Below are 16,033 nucleotides of genomic sequence, written 5' to 3'. Positions count from 1 at the left end.
GTCCCCCCCCCCAAGAATTACTATGCACATTATTTAAATTATCATTCAATTATCAATGGGTTTGTACGACATTAAATTCATCAATTAACACATATATTCTGTGGTTTGGAAATTAATTGTCGTTCCGCAATAGTAATGTTAATTAGGTTTTACTTAATTACTTCATTATTTCCAAAAAAAAAAAAAAAAAAAAAAAAAAAAAAAAAAAATCTATTCTGTCCTTTCATTAAAAGCAGGAACGTAAATATTGACTTACTTTACAAGCAAATGGGGGAAAAAGACACGAACGTTAAATTTTTTAATTAGAAAGACAAACGGAAATCAATTTTTTAGTTTGAAAATAAACGCTTTTGCAGAACAAAAGCACCTTTATATAGAGATTTGTATGAGTGTTAGGTATGCGACAAAAAATTCGAAATGTCATTCGGATGTGAGGTACAACTGACGAATCTTGTTTTCCCTATAAAAGATTTTCATAGCATATTCGTGTATTTATAGATCAATGTAACAAATAGATATAAATTTTATCTTGAAATTATAAAAATGGCTCGCGAAATAAAAGATGTAAAATTTTCGTTTCCCATTTCTTCGCGATGGTTAACTTTTCATAAAGTAAACTTCTTTTGTAATGTACACTAGGTAAGCATAAAAAGGAGGTATAAATTAAATTGTCTGTGAAAAGACTTGTGTAAGTGTGTAAAAAGGTTTTGAGATTCTAGTTCAAGAGGGAAGAATTTGGACTTTCTTGAATAAAATTGTAGATGGAATATGATCTGCGATGTAAAAACTTGAAAAACCTTTTAAGCGAGGGCGTAAGTGTCAAAGTGTACATGACACTGGAGATTGTAGGACTAAAATATTTTCTTAGGATAAAATTACTATTTGTTAAAAGCAACAAGGCCTATTAGAAAAGTCGCAATAATCCTGAGATTTGTAAGCCAATAATATGACTGATTCATTTAATCTAATGAAAACTTTGATTTATAAAAATGAGCGGACAAATACTAATTGGGTTACTTAATCATTCACATAGTAGTGTTGTGACCCTTACGCTTACATATTTTAACTGATAAAAGCAAATAAGTTGACAGAAATTAACAATGAAATAATGATTGTAAAATAGCAATTTCATAATAGGGTGAATAAATGAAAATTTATAAAATTAAAATTGACATTTTAAAACGTACGAGAGAAAAGTGAATTTTTTTATCTATCACATAAAATTTAAAAATTACATATAATATACTAAAATCATAAATCATGTATAACATTAAATGAATAATGCACATCGTGAATGTATGGTAAAAACCTTTTGTCGCCTTAGTAATACATTAATTTTTGGAAATATTTATGAAATCATAAATTATATTTGAACAAAAAAAACGTACGCGAAAACGCAAATTAGTTTGAAATTATATATTTCAATTTTAAAAAATATGAAATGTATTTTTATATGGTATTAAATTTTTTCACTAGAAATGTTTCTCTCTCTCTCTCTCTCTCTCTCTCTCTATATATATATATATATATATATATATATATATATATATATATATATAAGTGATGTACGTGAAAATAATATTTTTGCCGGGGATTTGAAATTTATATTTAAATCAAATCAACGTAAGTCTAATATAAAGAATCGATATGCATTTAATATTTAAATGTTCTTTAAATTCGCACTCACATAATGGCCTCTATAATCTTTTATAAGAACTAATTTAATTAGAATTTTCTCGCGGATTTTAATCCAAAGATTCCTTTATACGTATAACGAGCATTTCAATCTTTCGGTATATTTAATACTTCGAAATATGACTGTTGCATTACTGTAACGAATACCGTAACGAAATTGTATTTTTGCCGAGAATACAACAGTCGAAGATTAATAGGGAATAGATAGTCAATGCTTCTTCAATGATGCTCATTATCACAATACAATCGTATACTGGATTATAAAATTCTAAATTCGAAATTCAAAATTCGAAATTCGAAATTCGAAATTCTCAATGACATGTTGCTTCCTATCAATGACAATGTAGAACGAGCATTAGAAATAAGCACTTATGTTCTGAATTAGCAAATACTTCAATTAACTTTTATAATAACCGTGGCAAATGATAGGATAAAAATGTTATTTTAACCCTTTGTTTATGTTCTTCCTGTCAACTCATTATTACACTCGTTTAGTTCAGAAGTTTCGATTTTATAAAATTATGGGTAGCATTCAAAAAATTGAGAATTTCACTAATCAAAATTTAAATGGTTCTTATCCGTGGATGAAAATTGTAAAAAATTATATATATAATATAATATATATATATATATATATATATATATAAAAGAATGAAAGAAAGAAAAACAGAGCTTAAAAGAACAATCGGAATAGTAATGATAGTAATATACATTTTTATTTGCAAACTCGTCAATTAACGGGCGCACTATTATACTATGTAAAGACTCTCTCTTACTTGATCGAGTCAATAATTTTACGTTCACCGCCGCCTCGGTGAACCCACTGTTATTAAAAGTATAAATCTCATCATTCACCAATTAGGATAAAACTATAGAATCCGTAAGCATAACGCGTAATCGTCACGTGAAGTCCTTGGCATCCCCGTTAGCATAAACTTCATAAGATCCGCGAAGAGCTTGCAAATATAGTCGCGTGTTTTTCCCATCCACAAGCAATTAAAGCATTAAAGCAACACTCAGAGTGCGCAGCTCGGTGCCAATTAAGGAACAAAGGACTAGGTAAATAATAACGGGGACTCCTTGGCCGCGCATTGCCCACCCCGGGTCTCTGCCAAGGTCGTCGCTGCTCCTGGCGAATGCCGGGCTCAGGATAACCGGTGGGCCGCGTGTCAGCGATGGGGCGATGGAGTACCAGTGCGTCCTCGTCTACACGGTGATCTCGCCTTCGACGAGCTTGGCACCGACTATTCGTATCCAGCTCGAGAGTACGCTCACGCCGCAGCCTCCAGCTGGATGTGTCGCTTGGATCAAGTCCTGGATTAAGAGGTAGAGAACGGAGGAGGCGACCTCGATTATGGCTCGATTGTGATGGGGTTTAGTTAGTGCACATCCTGTGCAAGGATATTATTAGTGAGTCGCTCGCTGTTCACGTGGGTGAAGGCGCGGGGGAAGAATGAGAATTTATGCGAGATTCGAGGTTATGCTAAGGTTCGCCTCGGACCTCGAATGGGGAGGGAGTAGCAAAGTACCTCTGTATGGTCCGTGCCGTGACTTCATGAGAAACGTAATTTAGTTCTCATTCAAGTTTGGTATAGTGGCTTTTGGTGGCGAACGTGACTACTTTTTTTACGCTACGTAGGCTTTAAAGTAATATATTATTGTTAATGCTCATCGGCTACATGGCCGAGATCTCTAAATCAAAGATACTCGCACGGGTTAATTTTATGTTTATGTGCATTACGAAGGTCAGTGATAATTTTGTCTGAAATTTTGAAAATTTTGTGTATCAAGTGATTTTCGTTGGCGGCAGAATCCAGATTTCGCTTAACCTACCTTTTCCATTAATATCCTACTACATCGAGTGTGTACTTATTCAGAAGAATGTCGGATCCTGTCTTTTCATTGTCCTCTCATTGTCTTCTCCCTTTCTTAGAATACGATCGAATGGAACTGAATTTTATTTTCTACTTTTTTCTTATCGGGATTAAAAAAAAAAGGAAAAAAAAACGTATTTGGTGTCGCCTTACAACATCTCGGTATTCTTATTTTTATATTCCTTACAATGTGTTTTATTTTCGAACTTTTTATCTGAGCAGAATTAAATTTCTTCACATTATTAGATTACATTTTTATAAATTTCAGTGTTGTATTTGTGCTTAGTTATGAAAAAGGAAGTAAATTTATTTTTGATGTGTCTTTCCAAAAGACGTAATGCAATTTGTTTACCTTCCTTCGCATTCTTTAGTTTTAATCATTGAATTTTAACTTTGCACTTTCGAATACAAACTGTATCTTTCATCACATTTGTGTACTTAACTTAACATTTTCGGGATTAAAACTTTAGGGATTTTGTGTAGATTAGATAAAATTAAAAATTTTCTATTTAAAGAAATTAATGATGAATTTCGATATTGTATATAAAAACTAATCGATCGTTCATAAACTTCATTTGTATGAAAATTGAAACTATCGTTATTTTATGTATTAACATTATATAGGTAAATACGATCAAGGTAAATGTATAAAAATTTAATTAATACGTTGATGAATAATTACAAATGTCGATTCATTGTTTTTCAATTCACGTTAATTATGATTTTATCATATAATATTAAAATAAGAAAAAATTAAATGTTGGAAACTTGTTGTCTGATGTATTTCAAATGCATTCATTCATTTTCAGTTTATCATCTAACATTACAAACGATTACTTTTCAGATGAATTATTGTCATCTCCCTATCATCTTTTCTCAGTTCCCCCATTCAATATCTCGCGCGCACACTATCAATTTTGTGCATCTGAAATTATTGAAGGCATTTTTCTATTTACTATTTTATATATTGGTAAGGAAACATACAATATCATAATATTTATCAATATAGTAATAAATGTATTTATAAATTGCGAATCGAATGATAAGGGATATTCATTGATTTTAGAGGTATTAATATCTTTTCTATAATTCTTAATTTCAACACTTGTATGAAATACAACCAGTTGGTTGCATGATCGCGAGAAAAATATAAACTATAATCGAATAACTAACATTATACAATGAAATATTGTAATAAATGTACCAGTGTTGATATAACATAACCCTGAACATTATTTATTACTTAATTTTTTCTAATATAAAATATAAAATATTATATGTTGAAATTATAATATACAAATATTATAAGTTATGTGTATATGTATGTATATACACATAAATATATAAAGAATTAATTATTTGTGTAATATATATTTGGAAAATTGTTCCAACAAAAAAGTTGATTCAGTTGCCTGATAAATAATTTAAATGCAAACTAGGTACAAATTCTTTTCATTGAATAAAACTAATCAAAGGCCATATTCCTGCAAATGGCTCGCAAAATAATAACTTTACGCAATTTTATTGGTTAATAAGAAATTTGAACATATAAGGACGATGTGATACAATCAAGTATATCTTTTACATGCCCCACATTTTACATTTCACTTAACGGAAAATTTTATTGACATGTACATAATTATACACAATAATATATTTTTCATACATACTTTATATAACTTCATACAACTTTATATAAATATTTCCTGATCCTTGAAAATTATTTCATGCAGAAACATTCAAAATGAATATTTAATGACACGTCCTTTTTATATTATTATTACAGGGCTGTCGCCGCTTATCTTCGTGCTCTGAATCTGAGCCCTAACAATGCAGTCGTCCATGGAAACTTGGCCTGTGTTTACTATGAGCAGGGGTAAGTATTATTCGCTCATCCCACCACACAAACCCACCCACCATTGCCTTCATATTATACATGTAAAAGCGCTGAGTATCGAAGGCAAGCCTACGGATTTCAACATTTTGTCCATTCTCTTCAATTCATGTGTGCAGTTCACCGTTTTCACTATTGAAAACAAAGTGAATTGAATATAAACTCTACTTTTCATTATCCTTGAATGTTATATAAATAACATTCAGACCTAACTGTTTTGTCCTAATGCAATTTCATTAAATTTTAACTTCAATTCCCTTGTGTCACCAAGTGATTTCTTAGTCTCCGTTACTTATGACATTTACGATTATGAACTACTTCTATTAAAATGCTTTATTTATTATTCATTATGACACTTATCAAAGAAAAAAAGTAATTTAAACGTATACGAGTGAAGTATAGATTTACAATAATTCAAATAATTTTCAATGTATTCAATGCATAATCTTTCTTATTAATCTTTTTTATTAAGGGTTAATAAACAAACAAATTTTATACGCGTTATAAAGATACGTATATTTATTATTTTTATATTTAATGAAGTCTATTAAGAATTATTGAAGAGAATTATCGTGAGAATTGTAGAAAAAAGGGCGGCTTTTATTTGATATGAATTGTTTCTCGATAGATATGTATAATGTATATAATAATAGATTTGCGATCAGACATGTTGACGAACAGCATCGTTTGCTCGACGTGACGAGATAAAAATATTTCGTTCTAGAGAAGCTTTAGTTTTACTAATTCCGACGCGAGGAAGATTACATTAATGCATAAAATAAAAGTCAAACGCATACGTAATAAGGAAAGTTTAGAGAGTCTCGTTGCTCATCTCGAATTTAATATATGCAGTACATTTAATTTACATATAATTAAAATACATGGCTAACAATTTTTACTACTTTCAGTTACAAAATTAATCTACAAATTTAATTTTAATTTTATCGCGTATTGTATGCTATGTTTTTGTCGATAAATAATGATGAAAGTCCAGTTACACTTTTAAGATTCAAATAGCATATTTTAATAATGTTAAAAGCTCAAAGAATTTGCATGCGTTTTTCTGTGCGAGGATTTCATAAAGTACGAGGAATACATTAATATAGTTGCGTATCAGAAACAATCTATAAATTATCTACATTTTAACTTAATATTTTTTTATATAATCTCTTATTTAACTTGAAAAGTTTAGTTGTGACGATAAAAGTTTCGAGCGATTACGTAAAACGTTATAAAAACAGGCCTGTAACATTTTGAAATATACTAGGGATAGTTAATTTTCGGTAGTTTATGAACAAATATTCATTGTTTCCCCATTACTTTGTAAAATATAGTCAAAACTTTATAGAATAATAACAGCAAAAAAGAATCGAGCATTTCATTCGGTTTTCGCGTTGTTATAACAATAGAAACGGGCAATTAGTTAATTTTACTACATATTATCTGATATAAAAAAGTAAAAAAATATTGGCGCAAGCCTAGCCCATTTTATCAAACATATCTTCGACATTATTTCAAGTATAAATTTTTATAATTCAAACCAGTATTTCGAATCCCATCACAGACTCCATTCATCCATTTTATTGGCGAAAGTAAAATTTTCCCTTTAGCTCCGTAATAATAAAAAATTAAAAATTAAAGATTAAAAATTAAAAATAAATAGAAATAGAAATTCGCATGAGTTATCACAAATATCTTCTTCGGCTTTTCCACTGCTGACACTGCAAATTATCGGGCTTCGAATGTGACCTCCGGCGCAATAATAATGACGAATCATCCGAACATTTAGCTTCGTTCCGGACAATGCAATAACTACGTAGAATAATCCCTCGATTTCGCATTTGCAGGCTCATCGATCTTGCGATCGACACATACCGGCGCGCCATCGAGCTTCAACCAAACTTCCCGGATGCCTACTGCAACCTGGCGAACGCCCTCAAGGAAAAGGGCCAAGTGGTCGAGGCCGAGGAGTGCTACAATACGGCCCTGCGCCTATGTCCCACCCACGCCGACTCCCTTAATAATCTGGTAAGACTCTACTGATCAGGCGTTTCGTATTGTGCCTTCGAGTCATGAAAACTTGAAATCGAAATTGAAATCGCTAAGCGAGCATTAATTAAAAATTTCTTTATTTCGTCCTTAAACATCCTATTTTGGTGCGGAGGCTTTTGGAACCTGCGCGGCTTTGATTGCGTAAAACGTGCTTTATTATGCGTATAACGTGTTTCGTGGTCGTTGCAAGCTCGTACTCTGCGCTTACGATTCAATCGTGGAACAACAAAAATCATTTGGAATTGCGCATCTGTAACCGAAGTGTGCGTACTTCGGTTGAAAGTTTCGGGCAAATGCAACGAAGTAAAACTATCGAGTCTTGAATGTGGAAAGTAATGGCAACACTTTTTGCAAATAGTGAATTATTCAAATATTATCATATAATGTAATGTAACGTATGCACAATGGGAAACAAGATATTCGTAAATATAATTCGTAAGAATTTATCGTCAGTTTGCAAAATTAAATTACAATAGCACGTACACTATATATACTTTGCTTTTTCGCTTATTGATTTTATGTTTGGACGCATTGGCTTTTCCATACATTTACTTTTTAAAATCATTATGCATCATTATAATGATATTGCTCCAACTATCCAAATATCAACGTACGTTGATATCTCTTGCCAGTTTCGAGTGAATCGTCCATACGGAAAAACGGGCCGTTATAGATGCTAATTTTAGAGAGTAATTTTATAATAATTTCCAAGAACCGTTTCACCGTATGTTTAAAAGCTTGAAACAACCATTCTTGTTCCATTGGCGGACTCTTTGTTTGCCTTTATTTGCCTTAACGTTCCAGTCAATATTCAATATTCCCTTAGTCCTCTGCCGTGCTAACCCTGCCGATTGACAATAATCACGGCGTTACGAATTGCAGGCCAACATAAAGCGCGAGCAGGGCTACATCGAGGAGGCAACGCGGCTCTACCTTAAAGCTTTAGAGGTCTTCCCCGAGTTCGCGGCCGCCCACAGCAACTTGGCTTCGGTCCTCCAACAACAAGGCAAACTCAACGAGGCCCTCATGCATTACAAGGAGGCGATACGCATCCAGCCGACCTTCGCCGACGCCTACTCGAACATGGGCAATACCTTGAAGGAGATGCAGGACGTACAGGGCGCCCTTCAGTGCTACACCCGGGCTATACAGATCAATCCTGCCTTCGCGGATGCCCACTCGAATCTTGCCTCCATTCACAAGGACTCGGGTAACATACCCGAGGCCATACAGAGCTACCGCACCGCTCTCAAGCTCAAGCCGGACTTCCCCGATGCCTACTGCAACTTGGCTCACTGTCTGCAGATCGTCTGCGACTGGACGGATTACGAGGCGCGGATGAAGAAGCTCGTCTCGATCGTCGCCGAGCAGCTGGATAAGAATCGCCTACCCAGCGTGCACCCTCACCATTCCATGCTTTACCCGCTGTCGCACGAGTTCAGGAAGGCCATCGCTGCGAGACACGCCAACCTCTGTATCGAAAAGGTTATTAACATTTTTCATAAGCCTGTTATCGGCAGTTGTAATAAGTCGACCCCGGAGAGCTCGTTGATCTCGCTATTTAATAAAGAATGGCCAGCTGACGGTGATTACTTTTAATGACGTAAGCTTGCCGACTTGAGAACTTGCAATTATACGAAATTCATTGGGTTATTACAAGTGTACAATAAGGGTGGCATGTAATTTTTCAGTTTTATCGAGGAAAGAAATTTCTAGGCGGAGTTTCCGGTAATTTCCGAAATATGTTTCATATCTCCTGATCTCTTTCTTGCGCTTCCAACCCACCCTCCAAATGGGCAGTTGCTGATTAATGGACTCGGTCAATATGTCGAGCCACCTGGAATAAAAACATTAAAATAATAAGAACGCTAATTACATAAACGAATCGTGTATAGATAGATAGATAGAGAGAGAGAGAGAGAGAGAGAGAGAGAGTTGAAGCAGACATTAATTTTTGTGCTCGACTTGTTCAATGTAAAGTACGTAGTTGTATAAATTTTGCCTTCGTTCCAAGTACATTCAGTTTACTTATACATTCCTTAAGGCATTCTTATATTTTTATATTAAGCCTTGTTTATTAAACCGATAAAACATATTTCTTATAATTTATTGAAATAAAAATAACATACACGAGCTTTTATTTTTCATTTTCCTTTCCTTGTTTTTTCTCGTTGAAATACAATGAAATGTATAATGGTATATAAAATAAAAGCCATTTTTTTTTTTGCATGAATGACGCTTGAGTTAATGATATTATATAGATATAAGTAAAATTGATAATATTATTTTCTGATTATAAAGTTTGAAGGAAAAAGTTTCACCCTTATGAGAAGCAAGAACATTATTATCTTACTACAAGTATTGTAATTATACAAACTTGAGCAATTACAATTTAAGTATGTAATTATACTGACCTAGCTTGGTTATTAAATTATTTGAAATAATATAATATTGTTTCGCTTTTAAAGAGAAAAGCAAATAATAAATATGAATAACTTTTATAAGTAATATGCAAATTAACTGTAAATAATTCACTGCCTCGCAGAGAAAATCGTTTGCAATGACCGTAACGATAAATAATAAAATTACAAACTAAGTTCTTTTGTAAATAATATTAACCTTGTGCAATTGATCGAGCAATTGAAAGGTCGTTAATTATAATTTAATGCGCTAAGGTAATTCAGAATTCATTGACTACTCTAAAACCTTTCATCCACACAATTATGCACATTTTTCAATTCCACAATCCATGAAAGTGGATAATTCGTTCTCAATTGTACAGCTTAAACACTAAATAAAATAATCGTAGCTTATTATTTTAAATTATAATTTCTATTATTTTAATTCGTTCGTATCGGTTGATAAATACGACTTTTAAAAATATAATTCAAGCAGCCGTGTAACGTTTGTTTTTAAATAAAATCAATATATAATAATATTTTTGTATTGATATTATTCTGATAATATAAAACTATCGTATAACACACTTAGCATTAAATAGGAATTTAATAAAGCCACAAACTTATCTTGCTAACATATTTCAGTTATTTGAATAATATTTTTTCTCTCTAACCAAGCCATTTTTCTACATTCTTCAACTAACTTTTATTGTGCTTAAAAATATCTATTTCATGTGAAGAATATTTTATATAAAAATAGTAAAATCACAGTATGAAGATATCAAAAATATTTTCTATTATTCATTTAATACTGACTGTAAAAACTGCAAATTCAAAAGAAACGACAACAAAGCCCGAAGTTTATAAAGTTACTATCTTCATAACTGACGTACCTTTAAATTGCTAAAGATAAGAAGTATAATATATTTGTTCCGATTGGCTTTACTTTTTGATCATACTAAAACTCGTTTTTCTCGCTTCGTGTATTTTCACTTTACAATATATAATGTTAAAAATATAATTTTAATACCGACACGTTTCACAACGCAAGTGTATTATGGACTTGTAGATATTTCCCCACACACCGTATATCATAATCTATAATAATAATAATAATATATTACGACGTTAACTCGCCACATTACAATTTATTCATGCCTAACAACTTTTTATTATTTTCCTTGATTTCCACAGTGACGAAATTGTAAATACTTGACGCCCTATCGGAAACTCAATCGGATGTTTACATCAAATTCAATCATAAAATTTCATCACTAAATTTATTCACCGAACGCAAATGCATCTCATTAAACAAACTCGAATCTTGAAAATTACTCCGCCTTAACCCAACTTTCCATAATTCCAGATTCACGTGCTGCACAAGCTGCCGTACAAGTATCCACGGGAGTCGGGGATACGCCTGAAGATCGGCTACGTGAGCTCGGACTTTGGTAACCATCCAACCTCTCACCTGATGCAATCGATCCCCGGCCTCCACGAGCGCCAGAGCGTCGAGATATTTTGCTATGCCCTGAGCTCGGACGACGGGACCGCGTTTCGCGGCAAGATCGCCCGCGAGGCCGAGCACTTTGTCGATCTATCGCAGGTGCCATGCAACGGCAAGGCTGCCGACCGCATAAACGCCGACGGCATTCACATCCTCGTCAATATGAATGGCTACACCAAGGGCGCGAGGAACGAGATATTCGCCCTGAGACCAGCCCCCATACAGGTCATGTGGCTCGGTTATCCCGGCACGTCCGGAGCGAGCTTCATGGACTATCTAATTACCGACGAAGTAACGTCGCCCCTTGAACTCGCCAACCAGTACAGCGAGAAGCTCGCCTACATGCCTCACACCTATTTCATCGGTGACCATAGGTAAGGAGAGGATGCAAAGGAGAAAGGCTTGCGGGATTATTCGCACGTAATTAAGAAATTTACTGGGCTTTTTCGCGAAGTATAAGGTTAACTGTAGTGAGCCATTTATTTCAAGATCGCGTTGATAATGCTCCGGGGGAGTCGAATCTATCGTATCGTTCGGTTACAAAGCAAATATTTTATTATTGCCATTTTTGTTTGTAAAGCTCTTTTCAAGCTTTATGAACGAGCGATTAAAGATAATATTTATTGCAAACAATGAAGATTTTTGGACGAATACGGCGGGCGGTATATTTTATGTTAAACGCAGTATCAGGTTGGTTTATTCGTAAGTTTTTACAATTGTTAAATGAAACTTATTTCGAAATATCCGTAGTGCTCTATTAAAAATTTATTGCAATCGAGTATTCTGAACAATATACTTTTATAGCCACCAATATAATTATATATCAGGGCTGACAACAACAAAAAACAGTTATGTCATGGAAGAAAAAAAATAGCCTTTCCATGATAAATGTGTTCATATTTATATTTATCATTTGTGAAAATATGAAATGAAAAGTTTGAAATAAAGGGATAAAATTATTTTATTATTTTATAAAAAAAAAAAAAAAAATGAAATGGCCAAATGAACTTTTTCGAGATAATTTCAAACGAAATTTATTGGAACGTACCCGAGAGTATTTAAAATCTTGTATCGGACTGCTGATTCTTTAAGTATGAAAATTTTTTCATCCTTTGCAGTCTTACGAACGAATTGTATATCTCATTTTGTCAACGAGTCAAATTGCAAATTATATAAAAAATAAAAATAAGGTTTTACTGTTATTTTAATATCTCGCAAGTGTGCGAGTTACCTCAAAGTACGATATTTGTAACTTACACAGAAACAGTGTCAATAAGTCTTTTTCCACCGAAATTTCAGACTCTATAGTCTCGAATAATGTATGCATGTGTGTGTACGTGTGCGTACGTGTGCGTGTGCACTTACATTTCGCTCGTATTTCAGGCAAATGTTTCCACATCTAAAGGAGCGGCTAATCCTCACGGACAAGCTCAACAAAGGCAATAAACTCGCCGACAATGTAGCCGTTATTAACGCCACTGATCTCTCACCCATGATCGAGAGCACACTAATAAAGGAAATCAAAGAGGTGATCGTACCGGAGGGCCACTCGAAGAACAAGGCTGTTGAAATATCGATGAAGGTCGCTGAGTTGCCGACTACGACACCAATCGAGACGATGATCGCCTCGGGACAGTGCCAAATGTCGGTGAACGGTGTCGTTGTGCAAAATGGCATGGCCACGACGCAGGTTAACAACAAAACCGCCACCGGCGAGGAAGTACCCCAAAACATTGTAATCACAACGAGACAACAGTACGGCTTACCCGAGGACGCCGTCGTCTACTGTAACTTCAATCAGCTATATAAGATAGATCCACTCACGCTGCATATGTGGGCATACGTAAGTAGGAGAGAGAGAGAGAGAGAGAGAGAGAGGGAGGATGCGTTCGAATGTTCAATTACTTTGCCAAACTCATAGCTAAAATTTCATTATTATACAAATAGCTATTATCTTGTCTGTTAAACAGTAGAATTTTACTTGTTTTTCGATTGTTCGTCCATATTGGCATTTATTATCATGATATTTCGCTTCGGCCGAACGAAATTGTTCGACTTGTCATTTAAAGTGATTCATTGACATGAATTTTATTTATACGTGGCTAGGAACATTATTTCAGACGTTTAGGTTCACAAAACCATGTCCTTGATTATCAAACATTATTCTTTACTGGAAAATAAACCTTAAATTTTCAAATCTAAAAAATAGATTGCTTCAAATTTATTATTTATTATTATAAAATATAGTAAACATATATAGTAACTTTTACAATAACGACATGAAATAAGAAATTATTACAAACTTATTACTTAACAATGCGTTACTTTTCGAAATATATTGTATTTTTCTTGGGATGGATACACGTAAAGTTAATCAACACCATCGACTACACGACAGAATTTCTCTTTATTAGCAGTCGATTTTCTATAATTTAATTAAACATTAAATTTTTAAGCATTTGCTTTGAACGTTTTGTTTTTACTCAACGGTACATAGCAGAAGAGAAAGGTAAATTAATTAATTTAATTATCTTTTAAATATAATGAACAATGGTTTAATGATATAACTTTGCGTGTATACAGCATTTTGAATATTTAGAATTGGAAGTGGAATGTAATTGATTATATATATATATATATATATATATATATATATATACACATGGAACTTGGCTATAGCCGGTATGACAGAAATGTACGTTAACATGCAGTACTATTTTTTAACTGGAGTCGATAACTAACCAACTGTTCATTGTGTCCGTTCTCTATCATTGTTCAGTCGATATTTTCGCTCTTTAATTCAGCTACGAAATATCGGAAATTGAAAAGTATTCAACTTTATGGAAATTAATTGCGCATTGTTTACGCTTTAATTTGCCGACTCCCAAGCTATTCCGCTTTAATCGATCGGTCCACCAAATTATTACCCACAATTACCTATTCATCAAATTATCCAGACCTCCCCCGCGTAACCGTCGATGCCTAATCACGCCTTAACTTAAAAAATACCTCGGTTAGCAGTCAGTTTGCAGTCGAATAACATTCTGCCCTCTCTTCGACAGATCCTGAAACACGTGCCTAACAGCGTCCTCTGGTTGCTACGCTTCCCCGCCGTGGGCGAGCCCAACCTCCAGGCAACGGCTCAGCAGCTCGGACTCTCCTCCGGCCGCATCCTCTTCAGTAACGTCGCCGCCAAGGAGGAGCACGTGCGTCGCGGTCAACTGGCCGACGTCTGCCTGGATACGCCCCTCTGTAATGGCCACACCACCAGTATGGACGTCCTCTGGACGGGAACGCCCGTGGTTACGCTGCCCGGCGAGACTCTCGCATCGCGGGTTGCCGCTAGCCAGCTCAACACCCTCGGGTGCCCGGAGCTTGTCGCACGCACCAGGCAGGAGTACCAGGAGATCGCCGTCAGGCTCGGGACCGACCGCGAGTTGTAAGTCATCTTAACGATTATCGTCCTCCATCTATCGACTAATTTGCCACTTTCACGTTGGGCTTCGCTGAAGAAAGAGGCGGCACGATTAATTCGGCTAATAAATGCCTAATTCGTCTAGCCGGATTTTAACAATATTCGATAATCCTTAACGGTTACTCATATTTTAATAAAAGAGCAAGGAAATAAATGCTCAAATCTAAAAATGTAATAATTGAAAAAAAAAACAAAAAATTAATAAATAAAATTGAAAATCAAGGGGCTTATTTCGTTACGTTGATATTACATCAGAAGTCATTGCCGTGATGGATTAATGGTTGTGAGGGGGGCGGCGGGAATCGAGTATTGTTTATGATTATCGAACGTCCGATGATTTGACATTGTCGGCATTAACAATGTGCGAGAGTAAGATTGTTTGCGCCAAATGCAAATTATAATTAGATGAATCGAGGCAAGAATTAATAAAGAAATGTTTTGCTTTGCACAGCTTGAAAGCCATCCGGGCCAAGGTGTGGAAGGCACGCTCGGACAGTCCGCTCTTCAACTGCAAAATGTACGCTGCCGGCATGGAGATGCTTTACAAGAAAATGTGGGAGCGCTACGCTAGAGGCGAGAAGCCCGATCACTTGGCCGCCATCGACAAGTCGGATAATAAAAACGACACGACGATCTCTTAAGTCCTCGTTTGAAAAATGGGCGAAGGAGAGAGCGAGAGAGAGAGAGAGAGAGAGAGTGTGTGTGTGTGTGGGAGGTGGAGAAGACCAGGCATAAAAAGGAAAGGATTAAGCGAGAAAAAAGCAGCCGAAGCATTAAAGTAACGCATGTTGGCACTGGTGGCCATTCGATCTCCAGAGCTTGAACGATTTTATGCACTAATTAGCCGCAAGAAGAAGACAACTTGATAAGCTAATGAAGAGGAGAGGTTTTCATCACCGTGAACCTTAGCTTTTAAACGCGACGGATTTACGGCGGATTTGGCAGCAGCCAACAAGGAAGGAAAGGAAGGACCCTGCCACTCGGAAGTCGTTTTGAATTATTGTTCTTGTTGTCCTGTTATTCTAACGAGACTCGTTTGACGGTTTTAAGCCCTCGTTTCGACGATCAACGAGCTTGATGACATCTTTCAGTGAGGAGAACCTTAGAAAAAATGTACAACCATCCAATTGTTTCCAA

The 16,033-nt window shown here is 34.9% G+C and overlaps 1 protein-coding gene across 1 annotated transcript in view; it reads left to right on the top strand.

Annotated features, from left to right (window-relative positions):
- sxc (O-linked N-acetylglucosamine (GlcNAc) transferase sxc) overlaps window positions 1-15,599 on the top strand; it is a 79,261-nt gene extending 63,662 nt beyond the window's left edge. Inside the window, exons 6-12 of the mRNA XM_011497473.1 lie at window positions 5,356-5,445; window positions 7,311-7,491; window positions 8,398-9,000; window positions 11,281-11,795; window positions 12,805-13,264; window positions 14,484-14,860; window positions 15,348-15,599. Of these exons, the coding sequence (XP_011495775.1) occupies window positions 5,356-5,445; window positions 7,311-7,491; window positions 8,398-9,000; window positions 11,281-11,795; window positions 12,805-13,264; window positions 14,484-14,860; window positions 15,348-15,537 (2,416 nt within the window). The 3' untranslated portion in view covers window positions 15,538-15,599. The remainder of the gene's footprint in view (window positions 1-5,355; window positions 5,446-7,310; window positions 7,492-8,397; window positions 9,001-11,280; window positions 11,796-12,804; window positions 13,265-14,483; window positions 14,861-15,347) is intronic.
- The last annotated feature ends 434 nt before the right edge of the window (window positions 15,600-16,033 follow it).

Source organism: Ceratosolen solmsi, unplaced genomic scaffold (assembly GCF_000503995.2).
Source record: "Ceratosolen solmsi marchali unplaced genomic scaffold, CerSol_1.0 scaffold47, whole genome shotgun sequence".
NCBI classification, from domain to species: domain Eukaryota; kingdom Metazoa; phylum Arthropoda; class Insecta; order Hymenoptera; family Agaonidae; genus Ceratosolen; species Ceratosolen solmsi.
The sequence above is the reverse complement of the archived record's forward strand: the minus strand, read 5'-3'. Positions and strand labels throughout refer to the sequence as shown.